Consider the following 19,180-nt stretch of genomic DNA (forward strand, 5'->3'; position numbering starts at 1 on the left):
CCCTGCTGTAAAAGGGGAGTCAGTTACAGGAGCCAAGTTTTAGGCAGGGTCACACCTGGTTTTTTTTCTTTAATGCATGAGTAAATCTCCTGCTAAAACACATCCACTAAATGGAATATAACATATGTTGAGGCATAAATAAAAATCAGATTGGTCCCTCTCACTTTTTTAGTGGGAAAGAGTGAGTTCTTTCACCAGCTTCTTCTCCAGAGTTTACAGTGAAATTATCAAAAAAAGGTGTTTGAATCAATAAATTCTTAGACATTCAGGGGGGATGATGATTCTGCATCTTTGTACAAATTATTTGCTTCCAGTGAAGTTAGTAAGTGGGGTTTGGTGATTATTTTGTAGGGGTTTTAGAGTAGGTTGTGGGCTTTCAGAATGATCACCTGCAGTGTGATGAAAAAGTTTATTTTTAACTACAGTGCTTTTTCTGTATTTTGGAGAGATCTTTCTAGATCTTGTGTCCAGCAGACAGCTGTGCTGAGCAGAACATGCCCAGGTCCACGTGAGGACTTTACTCATGGTCCTGTCACAGGAACAGTGCCAGGAACTCTAATGAAACCCAGAGCCTCCAGAGCTGGACCTAACAGGGCTCACATCTTCTGCACTGAAGGAGGGAGGGATGCATAACACTGATCAATAGGTTATACAAGTGCATGCAGAGACATCCTAGGGGGTAATTTCCTCCAGGATGTGCCATAATTACTGTGTTGGCCGATGGATGTGTGGATGCAAGCTAGGGGACTGAGTTTGTTCTGGCTGTTTATGCACCCTCCTGAGCTACTGTCACCATTAGGCTGGTATTTTTGATCCATTTATCAGTCAGTTCAAACTCTCTTAATTTTCAGCCCTATTCCTGTTGTTATCTTCGAATTTTAATTTACCTTTCTATCATTTGCCAAAATCTGTTGCTGTTTGGAGCTGATTCGCCAGCTGCTCAGACATTCCAGTTTTATGTTTTACAGAAATATAGAAAACAGCGTGTTAAACATTCCAAACACTCTGTTCACACTATGTCTCTGTGTGAACCATGGGAGGAAAATTATTAGAATAAAAGCCCTAAAATACTTTTCCCAGGAGAGCATTCACGACTTGAGAAAGAGGGTTACAGTGCTTGACTGCCAGCTGCGGAAATCCGAGTCGGCCAGGAAGACCTTTGAGGTGGCCACTGAAAAGTTGCTACAATTTGTAGAGGTAACTCTGCCTTTCATTTTTAACAATATCTTACTTGGAAAAGGGTTTTGTTGATGTTTGTGAGGAATGAGTGTAGTAAAATAGCTATAAACCAGTTTGCAGAAATCCTTTCGTTCCTACAAATATAGATGATGTGTAAGTGTGCACATCCATCTGGTAGTTTACATAATCTTTGGGTTTTGCTGTACTGGACAAATGAAATTGATCAGATAATTTTCTCCACCTAAACTCTCTCAATTTCTATGAAACTCCTCAGAAGAAAAAGGCAGAAAAGCTAATAGTTGATAATTCTTTAGCATGTAATGAAACAACAACAAAAAGAGGGATATGGTTTTATTTACTTCATTTAAAGGGATTATAATATTTTGGTTTTTATTTTTGCCCTTCAAGCTGGGAGAAACTAGACTACTTAATTGCAAATCAAGTCCCCCACCCCCAAATAGAAGATCAAACTATAAGGTATTAACTTTTTGACTGTGTTGATTTATAAACTGTTAACTTCTTGACTGTGACCAACAGGTTGTGCATGAAATACTTTCAGATAACTCTACTTCCTCAACAATTTTAAGGTAATGAAATGGCAATATTAATAGTGAAAAACTCCACTATTGTTTCCAAGTCTCAAAGAAATGCCTTGTAGCTAGTTTTTTCTATACTTTTGCTGTATAGTTCTGAGTGTCATTTTATTGAAGGAGAGGAAATGGTGTGAATTATAAATTAGGCTTTCAGGATACAGCTTCATTAAAAACCTCTGAATTAAATTAAATTAAAACAGTTAGTAATTACATAGCTATGATTGTCTGGATGTTTCCATGAAGTAATTATAATGTACTAATGATTAGTTAAAATGCAAGGAACCTTAACAGTGGGTTACAATTTTTTAATTTTTTTTTTTAGATTTTCCTAGGGGATTTTGCATCACAATGAATGCAGTAGCATATAAATAAATTGATAAAATGTATATCCATTTATATTTTGTTACTTTTCTTGTTTAAAAAGCTGCTGGGAATATTCAAGAAGATTTAAGCAGCCTTTGGTCCTTCAGAAAATTGGCATGATTGTGGCTATATATTGCAGATAGCATTTCATTAATATTTATGTAACAGTAAAATTGTTCCCTCTCTTTCCTGCAGTTTTTTTTCAATGCAGCTCTCAAGAAAATTAAATGTATTTAAGTGAAGTGAACTGGAACTATATTTCAAAATACCTAGATAGGCTCAGACCCACTAGGATATTGTAGATAATGGGTGAGATGCAGTTCCCATTGGCACTGCACACAACAACGATGTTGTCTGTTTTATAAAGTTCACAGAATTTATTTTAATGAATGGATTAATTATCAAATACTAAGCCGAGGTGACAAACTGACCCACTAACAGCAGAGAAGATAAGAGTTGGGTCCCATGAAGCAGTGTCCCTTCTTAAATGCTGGTATGAAAATTCCATTCAAGTTCCTTTCCTGACGCCCTCTGAGTCCTTGATACTGCATTTTGAGTTCTCAATGTTATTTGAATTGAACTTTCCAAAAACCTTCATTGTTCAGCCAGGACTGCTGCTGGGGCTGACCCACTGGTTTGGGAGCATGAATCTTTTTTGTTCATACAGTGAGAACAAAAGCACTTCAGAAAAACAAGTTTACCTTGTTAAAAGGAGCCGTTTCCTCTGTCATATTACAAATAAACACTTATTTTTTTATTATCTTAGTGACAGGAGGACGTTGTCCACTAAAGCACTTCTGGCTCGGCTGGGAAGGGTCGGACCCACTGTCACAGCAGCTCTTGCAGCAGAAGCCAGGGACCTTGCCAAGTCTGTCCGTGCCATTCTGGAAGTAGATTGTGAGTGAGTGTGTCCATCTCTGTGTGCTTTGAAATCTGCTATCAGTTCATCAGCCAAGAAGATGGATAATTTCATTTAAAATTGGATGTGAACTGGCTGAATAAATCATTCCTAGCATGGAAGGACAGAGCAGGTTCAGTGTCAGCTCAGGCAGCATCTTCATCAAACTATAATTAGAATATAAAGTTATTCCAGAGTACATTTCTTCACAGGAAAACTTACAGCACAAAATTAATGCCAAAGTGAGGAATGTGAAGATTACCAGAATCATGTAAAACTAGCAGAATTTCATTACTTTAATGCTCTGTTTTTCATACTGGAATATTTACAAAATGTTATTCTGCTGGATTTGCATGAACATGTATCAAAGTGTTTTAATGAAGATGTTGTTGCTGTAGGGGGTGAATGTAGGCAGCAGTTCCATTTGGAGATATCCATGTATGTCCTCAGGTCATGAACAGAAAGCTGTTCCCATTGGTGAAAATGATGGTAATTCATGAGAGTGACTGGAATGACCTGCATCAGTTGAAAGTCTAAGAAACAGGTTTGAATTATCATATAATTCCTGGTTCAGATCATTGAAATAATTGTGTATTTTGATGGTATTTGCCTATAGTTGGGCAGGCATGTCAGTTCTAATCCAATTTTGATTTACAAAAATGGAACAGAAATGGTACGTCACAGGAGGTTTTGGAAAGGTGGTTAATTATGGTTGTCCATAATTCTTGTATCAAAGGACTGTTCAGGAATTAATTTAGAAAGAGACTGAAAAAATGGTTGTTGAGAAAATAAGATATGAAAAATAGTTTTTTGATGTTATTTATGAAGCATTGATTTATTACTCATTCCGTGGCAAAGAAAGCAAAATAAGAAGATAAAATTTGTTCAAAAGTGTCCAGAATATTAGAGTTAGAATTACTGGTGGAGTGAAAAGAATAACAGTGACCAGGAGAGGAGATAATTGGTTTTCCACCAATGATAATCATAGTTCTGTCACACTGAATTGCTCTTATTACACTACGCAGAAAATTGTGCAAAGAAAACTTTTGGTTTTAAATGCAGCTGAATTCTACCATGTGGTTATGTCCAAACATAATGGGTAGAATACATGCTAGAAAGCTCTGGAGCCACAGCAGGGATCCATTTTATGAACCTGAGAATTAAAAATAGATCTGCAGAGAAGGATTTAAAGATTGAACGTCATCTTTCTGAGTTCATTCTGATTTGGAGAGCGTTACAGATAGATTTGGGCTCTGACAGGCTTGGGTATGAGATTAAAGCTTTAAACCTCACTGGCTTTTTTCTCCCTCTCCCTCCAAAAAAAAGTAGTTAAGGCAAAGGAACTATGGAATAGCATTCTGTCTGCAGTGTTCTCTGCCAGCTTCTCACTAAATGTTTTCCATGTGATCTGAAGTTTTCTTGCAGATGAACTGTCATAGAAAGTGGGCTCTTGTGTATGTGGTATTTCATAAATATCATCCATCAAAGAGAAAAGTGTAATAGAGACTACAGTGCAGACTGAAGGGTTTCCTTCTCCCAGGAAGGTGTCCACAGCATAATAATTGGTTATTGAATTGTTAGAGAGAGAACTGGAGTTAATATTTTTCAGGTTGCTCAGTGGATCAGAATGTCTGGCTGGGAAACCTCTGTGATACATTTTACCTTCTAAATAGAACTTCTCTTTCATTATTTGCTTCATTCTTGTAAATACGAACTAAAGGAGCCCCAGCCAAAATTCCTCTTTGATTCATTTACAATACATGTGAAACAAAGTCTGGGTGCCAAGAAAATGTTGCAGAGTGTTTTTCCAACAGAAAACTGCTTCCTTTGTAAAAAAATCTTCCTTGACAACCAGGTCAAAATGACATATTTATAAGTTATCTGCACAAACTATCCCCTTCCTCTGTAATAGCTGACATTTTGCCTGAGGGAAGAGGCTTGAAGAATTTCAGTGTATTCCTGAAAATCTTCAAGAACACGTTGCCTTGTGATACTGCTGCAGATCAGCTCTCAGCTCTGCAGGCTGAGTGACAGCTCTGTGAAGGCACTTGGGTGATTCTTCAGGCAAAGACTCTGGGAAAAGAACAACAGCTCCTTTTCCAGGGCTTACTGCTTCAGGATCCTCCAGACCCCAAATGCAAATAATGAAGTAATAAACAGAATAATCAGGCTCATCCCTTGAAAGAGCCATTCTTCATCTTCTTTAAGGACTGTAAGCTCTTTTTAGAAACCAAGCCTTGAGAGGCCGTTCTGCTTTACAGAATGTGAGCATCTCCTGAACACTTGAAATGACTTCCATCATGCAGAGGATAATAATGCCTCAGTGAAGAACTGCAGCATTTAAAAGTAGTTGCTGCCTGCACTTAGTAGACCATATGGTGCAAATCATGCTACAAAGAATAGTGATAGCATTTTCTTCTTTTCTATTACAAATTTAGAAAAGGAATACACTGGGTACTGGTAATGACCAAAATCTGATTAACCCTGGAACATACTTATCTCCTCATCAAAGAGCAGGCAATCAGCATTTTGAAATGGGCACTCATATAACACAGCTTTCAAGTAGTTTGGCTGCTGATATCCTCCCTCTGCCTCTGACACTTCTGTCCAAAACTACAATCTTGCTGTAATTGACACAATTCCAACCATCCACATCCAGGAAGTGCTCTGAAGCCAGGGTCTCCACTCAGTGGGAACTCAAGCACTGAATTTTGAGCTTTTTTATCCCATCACGTTCCCGTAATTTGCTCTCAGCCTGGGATTTGACATGAGGCAATCATGAAGTTCACTCAAATAATATCCAAATTAATACAGATTCCAAAACTCCTACTTAATTTACTCATATTGATCTTGCCAGTCACTATGCATTTGATTTTGAAGATCCTACAGGCAGAAGTTTAGTTGCCTGGATCTTATATTCATTTCCCTGAATGCTGACTAGATAAAAGAATAGAAACTGCTGCTGCTCAGCATCCATTAGTCCCTGTTCTCTTGATGGTTAAAATTGCTTTTGATTTTTGGGCAATGCCTTAGATCTTTGGCATTAAAAGCTGAAATATTGGATCTATCCATTTCTTCAGTTTAGGGATTTTTCAGCTATAATGTGTTTAAATGCCAAAACCATTCCATAGTCAGGAAAGTGTCAGTTCTCCCTTCCTGTTCTTTTGACAGTGTGGGTGGAACTAAGCTACAGAGTAACAAGGCTTCACAAATAACAATTTTGCTATTTTGAAAAGGGCCAGTATTATTAAGTATTCATATACACACAGGCCTGGTGTGTTTGTCTATCACAACAGAATAAATGCTATTTATTTATACATTTATTATACATTATTTATTCATACATTTTTGCTATTCTGTTCTTGAATCTTGTATTTTATGAACACAGCAGTGCTGTAACTTTGTGCAGGTAATTGGCTGTAGTTCATCAGCCAGAACATCAGCTGCTCCCCCTCCCCTTTCTGCCTTCTGCCTGTACATCAAAATCCAGCTGTTACTGTGGCATGTCCTGTTAACTTCTGTTACTTTGGCTCCTGATATTAAAGATGCTGTATCTTCTTGTATTTTTAGTATTAGGCAAAATTATTTCCTGCAAGGTCCAGCTTGAGGGAGGAGTGTGCATTGAGGGAAGTCCTCTGACATTCTTTCTGCTGATGAACTACACCTGTACCTGTCCTTCCCCACTGGAAGCAGCATAATGACAACTAAAGAGATAACTCTGTGTGTTCATTGTTCTGGCAAGGCCATAAATATTTCAGTGAATTACTGAAATCAGAAATAGAAGAGCCCTGATAAATTATACAGAGTGTATCCTGAATGCAGCTGTACAGCTCCCTTTTTAGTAGTTTTTGCTAGCAAAAAAATTAATATCACTGCTGTGTGCTTTAAAGGTAAAAAGCTTATATTTGTCAGCTAAACATTAGCTGAGACAGTACTTCCACTAGAAAATATTGATTTGGTGACATTAATATGTATTATTTCTTTGAAACTTTTAACCACAACAGAAGAAATGAGTTTTCCCAAAAGGAAATTTATCAACTGTTTTATTCAAAGGAAAATTTCATGGTTTTTCTAGTCCCTGAAGGTTGATTTTTTTTTTTTCCTCCTAACAAAAATACTTGACGGTAAGATAGTTTCATTTTTGTCAAAAGTAATATGATTAGGTTATTCAATGAACTTTTTGCTGTTGAATCTTATTTGAGTTGACATTAAAAAGAAAATATATAAATCTCAGAATTACATTATTTTAATTTTTACAATAAACATCAGTTATATCCAAGCTGAGAAGTAGATCTGTTTCACATTATATTTCAGACCTTGTTAAATTTTTGCCTTCCTTTGAAAATCAGAATGTTTCATTAAAAATTTGATACCTTTTTTGCAACTCTGTAGATTCATTGCAAATCAGATCACAGGAAGAAACCCAAAGGTTTCTTTAATTTTTATGCAAGTACAACTTATGTACTTGCATAAAAATTAAAATTCAAAGTTGCATAACAAGGAAAATGGCTTCTGTAATCTTCAGGAAAAAAAATCCAATCATATTTAATATCATTTTACAAGGATGCAGGCAAGAATGCAAAAGCTTTTTTCTACATAACTATTTACTTGCAGCAAGACTTTTAATTTTCTGGAAATCATTTAAATGTCCAATTTTGCCTGCTTGGTAAAAAAAAAAAAAAAAGAAGAGTTGTAATTCTGACAGTGTTCATAGAACTGTAATTTCAAAAAGAAAATCTGCCCAAGAATTTGAATATGTTTCATTGCAACAGAAAATAAATGTTGCAACTAAGAAATGTAATACTGAACAGTATTGAAAATACATGAAATTGAGTGTGTATAAAAATTAATTTGAAATGGGAGCACTAAACCTCTGAGACAAGTCCATTCTCTCTCCAGTCAGTAAGTCTGATACAAACTGCTTTACTGATGTCATTCCTACACCTTGATTAAAATTATTGCCCCAATTTTAAAAAGGAATTTGAGTCATGAAGCAGCTGAGTTGTTCGTTCACAGGTAAGAACAACAAAAGCTCAAGGATTTAACAAAAGTCTTCTGAATTTAATACTTACATTTTTTTCTGATTAAGTGTCTTATTGATGGGAAATCCTGAAAGGAGCTTTTTTTTTTTTTCCTTCCTGGACAGTATCGTACAATTACTAGAATTTAGTGTTACACCAGAGATGATGCTCTCCAGCAGCCTTTGGTAACTGTCAGGTTTATCAGTGACTTGTAAAAATTCTTTTCTTCTGGTTTATTATTACTGTGTGTGATGTTTATGCAGTGACTTTTCATTGAACAAAAATGCCTGGGCTATGAAACATTGTCAGGGAGCACCTTTGCACTGTCTGCCCTGGAAATCTTCATCAGGGAAGGAATGACTGATGAGGAAGCACAGACAGCCACGCGCTCCCTTTCAGGTTTCTGACAACATTTTACTGAGTTGGTTTCTTGCCTTCTTTATCATAATTGCTGCAGCTCAGTACAGTAGGTCTGCTGCAAAGTTTCAGTGCTGTGTGCTGGATCCACATTAATTTTGTAATGCATGGTTATCCACATATTTTTTAGGTGTTTTAGACTTAGAGCTGTGGTTTTCAGGCTGTACTGGGTCATCAACCACTGAGCTGCAAAAGTCTCATGTCTGATTTACAGCTTGTCTGCAGAACCTGGACTCTTTTATATTCTTTTCAATTGCAAGATTCGTTATGATAATCTGGGATAAGTTTTGATGTTGGGTGGTGATCTCTGACTGAAAAAAAAAAATAAAAAAAGAGGCTTCCAAGCTGTAAGCATCATCATTGATGAAATACTGATATTTAAGTGCTTCTCTGTACTTAGAAGCAGTGCCTATAATGTTATGGAAATAAGTTATGCCAGTGCAGCCAAATCAAGGCTAATAAAAATAGAACAGAAAAAAAATTCAGAATAACCAAAAAAAAAGAAAAAAGGAAACAAGACCAAAAAAAACCCTTTTGCTTTTTTACCTTTCACTGTGGTTTTGTTGTTTTGTTTGGTTTTAGTGTTAATTTTGGGGTGTGAATACAAGTGCTGTCTGATGAGCCTTGAAAACATTCTCTAAACCCTGTTTCTCTGGCCAGGATTGCCTTGGGTTTATAAGAAATACTTCAAAGGAGTCAAGAGAGGAGTTCTTTGGTGCATAATATAATTAAAATGTATCACCTCCATGAACACAAGACATAAAAACGCCTTGCAAATGGGAAGCAGAACAAATGTCTGCATATAATGTAAATTACACAAAAGTGTAGAAAAGTAGCACTCAGTAGTTTGCCAACAAGGCATCAGAAAAGATTTAGCTGGGAAGGACCTGCAGCAATTAGACCGTGCATCCGTGTGCCTCTAGCAACACAAATTAGCTCAGACAAACAGGTATTTGTCTAACATATCCCACTGCTTCTGTGGGCCAGCTATTGCTATCCTTAATTATCTTTGCCACCAGATACCTTTTCCTTTGGCTTAAATCCTTCTCACTGTGGTTAAAGCCTGTTACTGCTTGTCTTGACCCCACTATTTCCTCTTAGTGGGAGCATTTAAAATATTTGAAGATCATGTAGCATCTCCACCCTGTTTGCTGTTCCCCCAAATGAGTGACGCCAGTTTGGTAAATTTTTCTCTACACCACATCTCTCCTGGCCACTTCCTTACCTTTGCACTTCTCTGCCTTCTCTCCAGTTCATCAAAGTTATATTGAGTTCTGTACTTGAGAGCTTCCTGCAGGAGACAAAAATGGAATAACCTTGTTTGCTTTAATATGAACTCACACCATGTCCCAAATGGGGCTTCCTTTCCCCTGTAGCTCCACGTTACTGGTTCCTGTGAAGTTTGGACTTTCTTCTACTCCCAGAACCAAAGGTATTTGGGTGTGCCCACTTCCCTCTGGGCAGCTGATTATCCACATCTTGAATACAACACTTTGTTGTTGTCTTTATCCAGCTGCACCCTCTTTACTTCAGACATTTGATCCAGTTAGTCAAGCCCTTACAAAATTCTAATCTTGTTTTTCAATGGCATTTCAAAGAAAGGTCCTTTTACCAATGGGTTTTAAATCCTGAATTATCCCCAAACTCCCCTTCCTTGGGCTAAACCCACGTTTTGTTGAGTGTGAGTGAGGAATGACATTCTTTTCACCTAACTGGCCTTACTTGGGGGTTTTGTTACAGGGCTCAGGAACTAGACCCTGCTTATTCAATTTGGTGTTCAAGTATCAGAACATTACAGTGATTATGGACAAGCAGAGAAGCCAGATAAAAGCTGACACTAATAAGGACAGAATAATTTTAGACTCTGATCAAATCAGAAAATACATTTAAATATCAGTTGTGAACAAGTTACATGCTGATTTATTGGTGATTGAATATGCATGTTAATCCCCATGTTTCACAGCCCAGAAAAACACAATTTAGTGTCTAAAGCTTGGATTTCAAGACAGTTCTTTAATGTGACCTAGATTTCAGAACTCTGTTGTTGCTGCTAGAAAAGCAAATTATTCTCTCTCCATTCACTTACCTTTAATGAGAAAAGATGAGTCAGCTTTTGAATAGGCACTGCCTGTCCTGACTTTCAAATCAAAACATTTTAATAATGAAAAACAAGTGATATAATAATATCTTAAAATACAGATGACCTAACAAGATTAGTGCAGTCTCATTAGGATAATTTCCAGCATTTTTAATCTCTGAAAAAAAAAAAAAAACTTCATTAAAAATCTACAGACTTGTTTCATTCAGACTGTGACCCCTCTATGAAAAAATTAGTTGACTTTGTGCCTCTTCCCATACAAGTTGTATTTGCTTTTGGTAACTATGGAGACTGAAGTCAAAACTCTCCAGATTCAACAATTTTACTGGATGGTAAATACTTCCTAAACTGTCTCTCTATTAATTTCTGTTGACATAATGCTTAGAATTTTGATATATTAATCCTTCAATATAGCATGGTGTTTTGACATAAGGGAGGAAACAAACTTTGAAATTCTGTGGCACGGAAATGCAAATGGTTCCCAAGTTGGAGAAGACACCCAGGGGAGGCAGGAGTTGGTCTCTGCCCCAGATCAGCGTCTGCAAGGCAGAAAATACCCTGGTGAGACAGGAGTTTATCCTTGAGGGCTCAGTCCCAATCCAAGTCTGACATCCCCTGTTTGCACTGGCAGGGAGAGCTCAGGTTGAGCTGGCTGTGGGCAGGGGTGGGTACCCCAATGTCCCCCTGTGGGTCGGGGTGTCAGTGAGCACCTGTGCCACCCTTTGAGGTGACCAAATCCAAAGTGACCCTTGCAGTGGAGCTGACCCAAAGCACTGTGTGTGCTTTTGGCAGGCAGTGCTGAGTTCATTTTCTTTGAGCATCCTGAGAGATCTGGATTCATGCTGACAAGGGGAAGGGGGATGAGCAGCATTCCCTTTGTTGGGAATCAGTGTGTGCTGGAGCTGTCAGGGCTCATCTTGTCTCAGAGGGCTCGTAGGCTTTGCTGTCAGCTCCTGCAGTTGTCACATTTTTTCACTTCTCCTCAGTAGGTAGGAGTGAGAAGCTGAGGGCCAGCAGAGTTCCTCAGACGTACACGGCACAAAAGTGTGTTCATTTAAATGGAAAGTACAAGGAAAGTTGATTGCCAAGAATGAGAGAGGAAGCTTTTTCAAAAGTGTGTTTTAAGGAGAATTTGCTAGAGGAAAACATAATTACTTGGTGCTTGTAAAGGAGACCTAAAAGAGGTACAAAATGCATGTATGGCTCACACTAGATGTGTTACCTCATGGCATGAGGCATATGGATCATTAACTGGGAGTTAAGGAGGGAGATTTTTGCCTTGCATTAGTGATTGCTGTGGGTATTGTGTTTGGTAACAGAAATTTTCTTTTCACTGTAAATTTTTCCTTTACACTTCAGGTAAAGTTCAGTATGCTAAATGGAGGCACTTTGTGATTTTTTCCCCCCTTCGGATTTATAACAAGAAAGGAGATCCATCTTAGATTTTAAGAACTTTTAACATTATTTCTAAATTGTTTAAAATTATTTCTAAAAACCTTTCTTTTACCCATGTGTAGCTAAAGGCTTTTTTATATCAGGCTAAAAGGATGTCTTGAGTTGATATATTCTTACAATTCTTGCTTCAAAAGGAAAAAATATTACTGTGGTCAGTCCTTGCTGTGAGATGAGCTGAGCAGAGAGTGGTTCTGTCTCTCTATTGTAGGTGGTTTATGCCAACCCCTTCTGCAGTTTAATTTCATCATCAGTGCAAAAAAAGTGAGATATTACTTAGCAAGAAAGGCATATCATGTAATACTATTGCTTTTTAAATCTCAGACAATTTCTGCTCCATTCCAATTTTAGGCAGTCATTTTAATTTGTTACCAATGAATGCTTTCTAATTAAACTTGCATTTAACGATCACATGCGTCAGTGAGCAGTGGCAGCTGACAGTGATGGAAGGGGGTGGAAAGCACAATGGATGCTGACAAGAGAACTTGATCCAGTGAGGGAAGGAGATGGGTGAATTCCAGAACAGAGGAATCAAGGGAGCACGAAAAGAAGGAAACTGGGGAAAAGAAATGATTTCTTGGGACATACAGTGAAGTATTCCAGGCTATTCCTAATTACCTGGTTCTGGTGGTGAATGCCCTGTGTGCAGAGCCTTAAATTTCTGCAATAAGAATGGGTTATTCCAGGTTCTTTTTAATAATCTGAAAGTGGCTTGTACCAATTCAGAACAAGAATGTTCCCCAGAGAGTAATGCCATGAATTTAACTTCTTTTAGCCTATATGGCATTGGTGTGAAATTCCCCAGTGCAGGACTGTTTCCCTAATTTAAGAATTAATTATGTGTTCCCTGTGTTCTCTTCAGCAGTTCAAGATTCATAGGTATAAACAAAATTAATTTCAATTTAATTTATGCAAATATTCCTCAGAAATTACTTTGTAACTTGCAGTGTGCTCAGTCAGAATGGAAGCAATAATGCATTCTTGACTCATCCCAAGTGGACAGCATCATGTTAACAGTCAGTAGTGGGAAACTGCAAAGAAAAGCTTGCAATTAATTCATAGAAAGGAATATTAAAAAAAAAAAAAAAACTGGAAGGGGCTGAGAAAAATGTAATGAGGAACATGTGTTTACCATTTTTCAACCTTAGCAGGGAGCAGTACCAGCCCTGTGATCCTCGGCACTGCATTTCTCTCACTGTGTCACTAATTGAGACTTGGCTGTAGAAGCCTTTAACACTAAAATAAAACAAAACATCTTTAACTTGGCAAACAAAACAGATGGAAGCCACTGGAGGACATGGAACAGATTTCTTTTTCTTTGCAGCCTTTTCTGTGAAATAGGTGGATTTCTGCATTCTGCAGTTTTCTGATTTTTCTGTATCGTCTCCACCTTATCAACAGATTCTTGAGCACAGTCTGCCAAATAATTTGGAGTCGTTGATCACTGCATCCTTTTGTATTTTCACTGGATAGCCAGTAGCATTTTAGAAAGAAGCAGTGTAGGTGAAAATTACAAAAATCAGCATCAAATAATCATTATGTTAAATGCATTTTTAAAAGCAAATACTAAGAGCCAATGGATTATACAAAATCCAGTGTTTGTTTGGTCAGAAGAAGCTGCTCTGAAATCCCTCCCAGCTTCCACTATCCCTCACTTTTGAAGGTTTATGCTCTCCTGAGCTAATGCATTAACAAATGTATTGCACCCATTACTGAAATGTTACAATATTGAGGGACAAGCAGCTTCATGGTATCTTGGCCTCCTCAAAATCCATTTTTGAACATCTGACCATCAAATGTGTGATGTGGAAAGACTTTGGAAGCCAGTTGATTAGAAGCATATTGAAATAAGCTTGGCTTTTTGATCCAAGTTGCTAAAGAATTACTTTTTTTCCAAGAGGTAATTATTTTGTATAATTTTGACTACTACTAACCTCCTGCACAGATTAAAATGAGCATCGCTTCCTCTGTTTGCTTCTTATCTTGTTAAGCACCTAAGAGTTTTGTGAAAGTAGATAATTAGTTTCTCTGAAAAATATGTACTTTGGGTTTTTTTTTTCTGTTGTATTTCCAACACTCAGCTTCTGAAAAGGTACAATTTTAAAGATAATTCTTTATCCTTCTTAAAGACGCAGCACAAACCTCATTGCTTAGGTGACTGTAGCACTCACTTATTTCTGCAGAACTTCAAATTGTGCAGAGTTTGTTGTGACTTTGGATTTCCTTGTTAGGTAGGAGAGGAAAATGTCTGTAGTAATGTCTGACCACATGTGCTGTTTGAGGTCATTCTTGTTTCCCTAAATTTTAGTCGGTTGACTGGTCATTGTTCATAAATTGCAATTGCTTTTGTGTTCAAACTGTTTCTAATTAACTGTACCAAGCTTTTCACAGACAAGTATTAGAATAGAAGAAAGACATTTATAACAGTTTGTCATTTCAGAATTACCAAAAAGATCTAAAAGTTGTTCATATAATCCTTCAGCATGAAACACAAGCTATTTAATAACCCCTCCTAAATTTTAAGTTGTAATTGTTTTAATCCAAGATTAATGAGTTTGCCAACATAGATGGGTCAATATGTTATGATTAATAAGTAGTGGAAAAACACAAGCTCATCTTTCACCATGCCCTGAATGTCCAAAGTAAGACAAAAACTGTTCCTGAAGCCTGGTTTCTAGGAACTGAGGGGACACAAGCCAATCTGCCAACCATAGTCCAAATCAGCAGAAGTTTCAGTTGCTACTATTTCCCAGATGTCTCTACTAGAAGACTACTGAGTCATCTTTGTTTTATTAAGTGACCAAAAACAAAAGAAAAAAACAATTTTTTTTTAATGGAATTTGATATGTGAAAAAAAGGAATGGAATGTCCCCTCAGCAGAGTATTATTTATGAAAGGAAACATATTTGGTTTTGGGAAGAGCACTTGAAATGATCTAAAGTGACACACAAGCAAAAGCCAGGAAGTGCATATTCACTGCTGAAAGCTGTTTTCCTGAACCTGACTGTTCATTATTTAATTCACAAAAAAGCAGGAATATTACCGATTAAAAACAGCTTATATTATTGATAGCCTCAAAAAATACAATTCCATTTTGTGCCTGCACCCTTCTGAACACTCTGGATGAACAAGGGTGGATATTTTTCTGCTGATTTTTGCTTTAGTTGTGTCAAATTCCATAAGTCACAGAGAGGAGTTCTTCTGCTAGTCTCACACCATGATACCTCTCTGGGATATTCCCATATTCCAGTAGCACTTAGCCAACTAAAACCAGGCAAGTTAGAGCCAACAAATCAGACCTTCATCTTTCCATCCCCTTTGCATTGCTTAAATACCTCAGAAGAGAAGAGCCAAAGGCACTGGGGATCTTAATTAACACCTTTTCCTTTATTATTGAACCCACTGGAGGAAGGTTTAAATGTTGGTAAGAGCTGAAATTGATGGCTATTGAAAAGAGATCAGAATTCAGAACCACATTTATCAAGTGACAGAGAAAACTGGTTTTAATGTCCTTTAGCAAATCTTCTGTATCAGAAACCCTTTTAGCAGGTAATTCCTGTTTCTTAAAAAAAACCATAATTTTTGAGACTTGATACTAAATACAAATAAATTATCAGGAGATGAATAAAGGGTATGAGCTGGCCCATAATCTAGTATGTAAAAAAGACATGTACAACTGAAAAAGTCATAAAAGGATATGTAACAAAGACATCCTTGTTTCTGTTCTTTATCAAAGAATGGTTCATTGTGATACAGAATATGTGTACAATGTGGCTTTAGCATTGCAGGTAGATACTACATCCCTTAAACTTTAATATTAAACTTAATATTCCAGATGCTGACTGTTTACCCATAACAGGAAGGGAATCACAGGCAGAGACCCTTTTAATGGTGGATAGCAGAGGTGTGAACAATGCTGGAAATCAGTTTGTGTTTCACAGTAAGAGCACTTAGGGTGGGATTGGCACCCCTGGGAGGCAGCTGTCCCTGAGCACTCCTTCCAGGTCCATCAGTGCTGTTTGGTGTCTGCTGTGATGGGAGGAGGGTTTTAAACTCTGGCCCCAAGGTCAAAAGAAAGCGCTTAAAGACATGCTTATCTAGAAGCATCTAAGTAGGGCAAATCTAGAGAGAATCCTAGTGCACAGTGCATTCATTTTAGAGATTCTTACTATAGGCTCTAAATATCTAATTTCCTTTGAGTAATTTTGTCAAAAATTAAGCAAAATAGAGCGTTTATGGACTGCAGAATTTTGATGTCAGGATTGCAGTGGTTGGGTCAACTGAATGTTCTGCTGTTGTATCTGCTTTAGTACTTTCATCTGCTGATCTCCACATATCTTTTGCTTTAATAATTTTTAACTAGTTTATTTGATGGTGGGGGGGAAAATCACCCAACCACATTATTGCAGTTTCTAGGTTTGATAACTTCCCAGGAAAATGAGGCTTTTCCCCCAATACCTGTATTTCCCCCTTTTTCCTTTAGAGACATGAGGGGTCATGCCATGCGTGGTGTTATTGAGGGAGAGCACACACATTCTCTCTTGGGAGCTGGAGGCAAAGTCTTCCATGTCTGTCACTTCCTACAGGTTCATAATTGGGGCTGATGCTCATCTCTGTTTTTTCTGGGACCCACAGTGTCAGTGCTGGTGCAGGTTTTGTCCTGTTAGGCCAAAGAGGTGACGAAGATCGATGAGTTCCACACTTGTCAGGGATCAGGAAGGTTCTGTTTGCCCGAGGGCTTCATTTCCCCTCAGCTTTATCCAACTGCAGAGCAGTGGTTATCCACCCAGTGGTTATCCCAGCTGGCAGCTCAGGGAAGGAGGAGCAGTCCCCAGGGATCCTGGGGTCTGTGCTGGGGACTGCTGGGGCACAAACAGCAGCAGCTGGTTCTTCGGTTGTGTTTGTCACAGAGAATTACAGACATTTCTTTGGCATTAACCCTGATTAAATGCACATACTCAGAACAAAGTGCTGGTAGGTTATTTTGTGTTTTGACTAAAGCGCTCTCTCTCAGGAGACTGCTCTTCCTTTTGCGTGCACAATTGCTTTTGCAGTTTTACCTTTTCTTTACCTTGCAGAAGGTAAATAGTCACAAGTATTTGAATAGCAAGAAGCCCTCTGTTTTCTGCTGAAATGAACTAGTTTTTAAATACTGTAAATCTGTGATTTCTTAAGATGATCTATGCAGACAACTGAAGCCAAATATATTATTTATGAAGATTCATCAAGGAGACTGTAGCAGTTCACACTAGAGATTATAAATATGCAGGAAATCTGAGATTGCTGGAGTTTATGTAGGCTAAATCCTGTATATTTCAGACTGTTTTTCTGACTTTTTCTGCTCCTTTACCTCCCATTTACTCCAGGTGAGAGCTTAGCAGCCTTTCAAAGCAAGTCCTGGGACAAGCAACAAATTTGACCCTGGAGGGTGTGAAAAAATAAAGCAGGAGGAAATAGAACAACTTATGAATGATTCATGGAGACAGTGAGCTTGGAGGAAGTGGAGATGATGTCTGGGGAAATTCGATGCAAAACATGAGAGCTTCCTAGCTACCAGGGGAAATACAAGAAGTAGAAGTACAAATCTGAAAGGGAAGGAAAGTAATAAAGAGAACAGCACTAAAAACCTAGTGGAGAGCAAGTAAAAAATTTGGAAAATAAAAGCATTAAAAAACCTATAGATGTAGGTGGAGTGTGGAAGCATACAAAGAATGGATAGGATACACAATCTAATGCATACAAAGTCAAAAAGGCAAATAAAGCATTGGAGATATTTCCAGAGTTCCATTTCTAGGTGACAAATGTATTCAGTGAATTTGAAAAGCAAAGTGTTCAGTGTGTAAGGGAAGAGTACAGAACATTTATTGCTACCTATGTACAGTTCTTCAGTTAGAAGAGGAAAAAAGGCCATAATTTTAATCAAATCACCAGTGGAAAAAAGTGCAATTATCACTGATAAATGAAACAGGTGATGTAGGGGATCTGTGTGAGCACAGAGCAGATCCTGGGCTTTCACTCATAACTGAGCAAATCTCTTGTCATTTATTTGGACATGCATGCTTCATGCAGGAAAAAGGAAAGGCCAGGGCAGATGGAAGCAATTGAGGGATGAATCCCATAGCCATTTAAATAATCAGAAAATACCCATGCTGGATAAAGGTCCCATCTTTCATGGGAGAGGAAGGAAGAACCAGTGAGCATGTCTGGCATATTTATAGTTTAAAATCCTTTTCTTCCTCCCTTCATAATGGAGTCAGAGCCCGAGAGCTGCTACACAGCAGCTGCTTTGTGTTTAAAGGGAAGTGGCTGTGGATTGTTCTCTTTGAAAGGCAGTGGGTAGTGTGTTTTGAGGAACAGATTGTATAGATCTGTTCTCAACTGAAAATGGGAAAAAGCTTGATATAAGTGACTAATGGGGGTAAAACTGATAGAAAAAAATAAAAAAATTTAATCCAATGGGTTTTTTCTTCTCCAAGCTGTACTGGCTGATCACAGTGCTGTTCTAGTTCCCAGTTCTCAAGTTCTGGAGTTCTGGTTCCTTGTTGCTCCTCACTGGGTGCCTACAGGTGTAATTCCTTCCCAGGAGGTTTGCAGCAGCTCCAGGGTGCCCAATCCTCATTCAGTGGCTGTAATGAGCTCTGTTCATACCGGAGAACTGAAGTTAGCCCTCTCCAGACTTTTGAGAAGAACCACACTAGGGAGAAAGGTGTGACAACAGAAGAAAGTCAGCCTTTTAAAAAAGAAATTTAAAAAAATAAACATGTGCACTTAGGGCAGTCCTTGGGAGGAGGCAGCTTTCAAAGCTCAGATGGTGCGTGCAGTCCAGCACATTTTCCAATAGAAGTTTTAAACCAAAAGCAGGCTCACAGATGGTTCTAATGAGCTGGTCTTTGAGATACACTGGGACTTGAACAAAAATAGTTTAACTCCTAAAACACTAACATTTCGAGATGAGTTTCAGGCAAAACAATTCAAGAACAATTTATCTTGCACATTTAAATTTTATATATATTTCTAGTCTCAAAAAGCCCAGTTTTTCAGGACCTTGCACTTGCCATTATGTACTTTACAGTACAGTATCACAAAAGCAGGAGCATTTTGACACAGGGACTGATGCTTCTTCCTCCAGCACTTTTCAGACCTTACAAAGAGTTAGTTC

At 37.9% G+C, this 19,180-nt stretch overlaps 1 protein-coding gene across 1 annotated transcript in view; it reads left to right on the forward strand.

Moving 5' to 3' along the window:
- Positions 1–19,180, forward strand: part of STXBP4 (syntaxin binding protein 4) — a 59,645-nt gene that overhangs the window by 26,585 nt on the left and 13,880 nt on the right. Inside the window, exons 18-20 of the mRNA XM_058817406.1 lie at positions 1,081–1,197; positions 1,717–1,766; positions 2,902–3,032. Of these exons, the coding sequence (XP_058673389.1) occupies positions 1,081–1,197; positions 1,717–1,766; positions 2,902–3,032 (298 nt within the window). The remainder of the gene's footprint in view (positions 1–1,080; positions 1,198–1,716; positions 1,767–2,901; positions 3,033–19,180) is intronic.

Source organism: Ammospiza caudacuta, chromosome 19 (genome assembly GCF_027887145.1).
Source record: "Ammospiza caudacuta isolate bAmmCau1 chromosome 19, bAmmCau1.pri, whole genome shotgun sequence".
NCBI lineage: Eukaryota > Metazoa > Chordata > Aves > Passeriformes > Passerellidae > Ammospiza > Ammospiza caudacuta.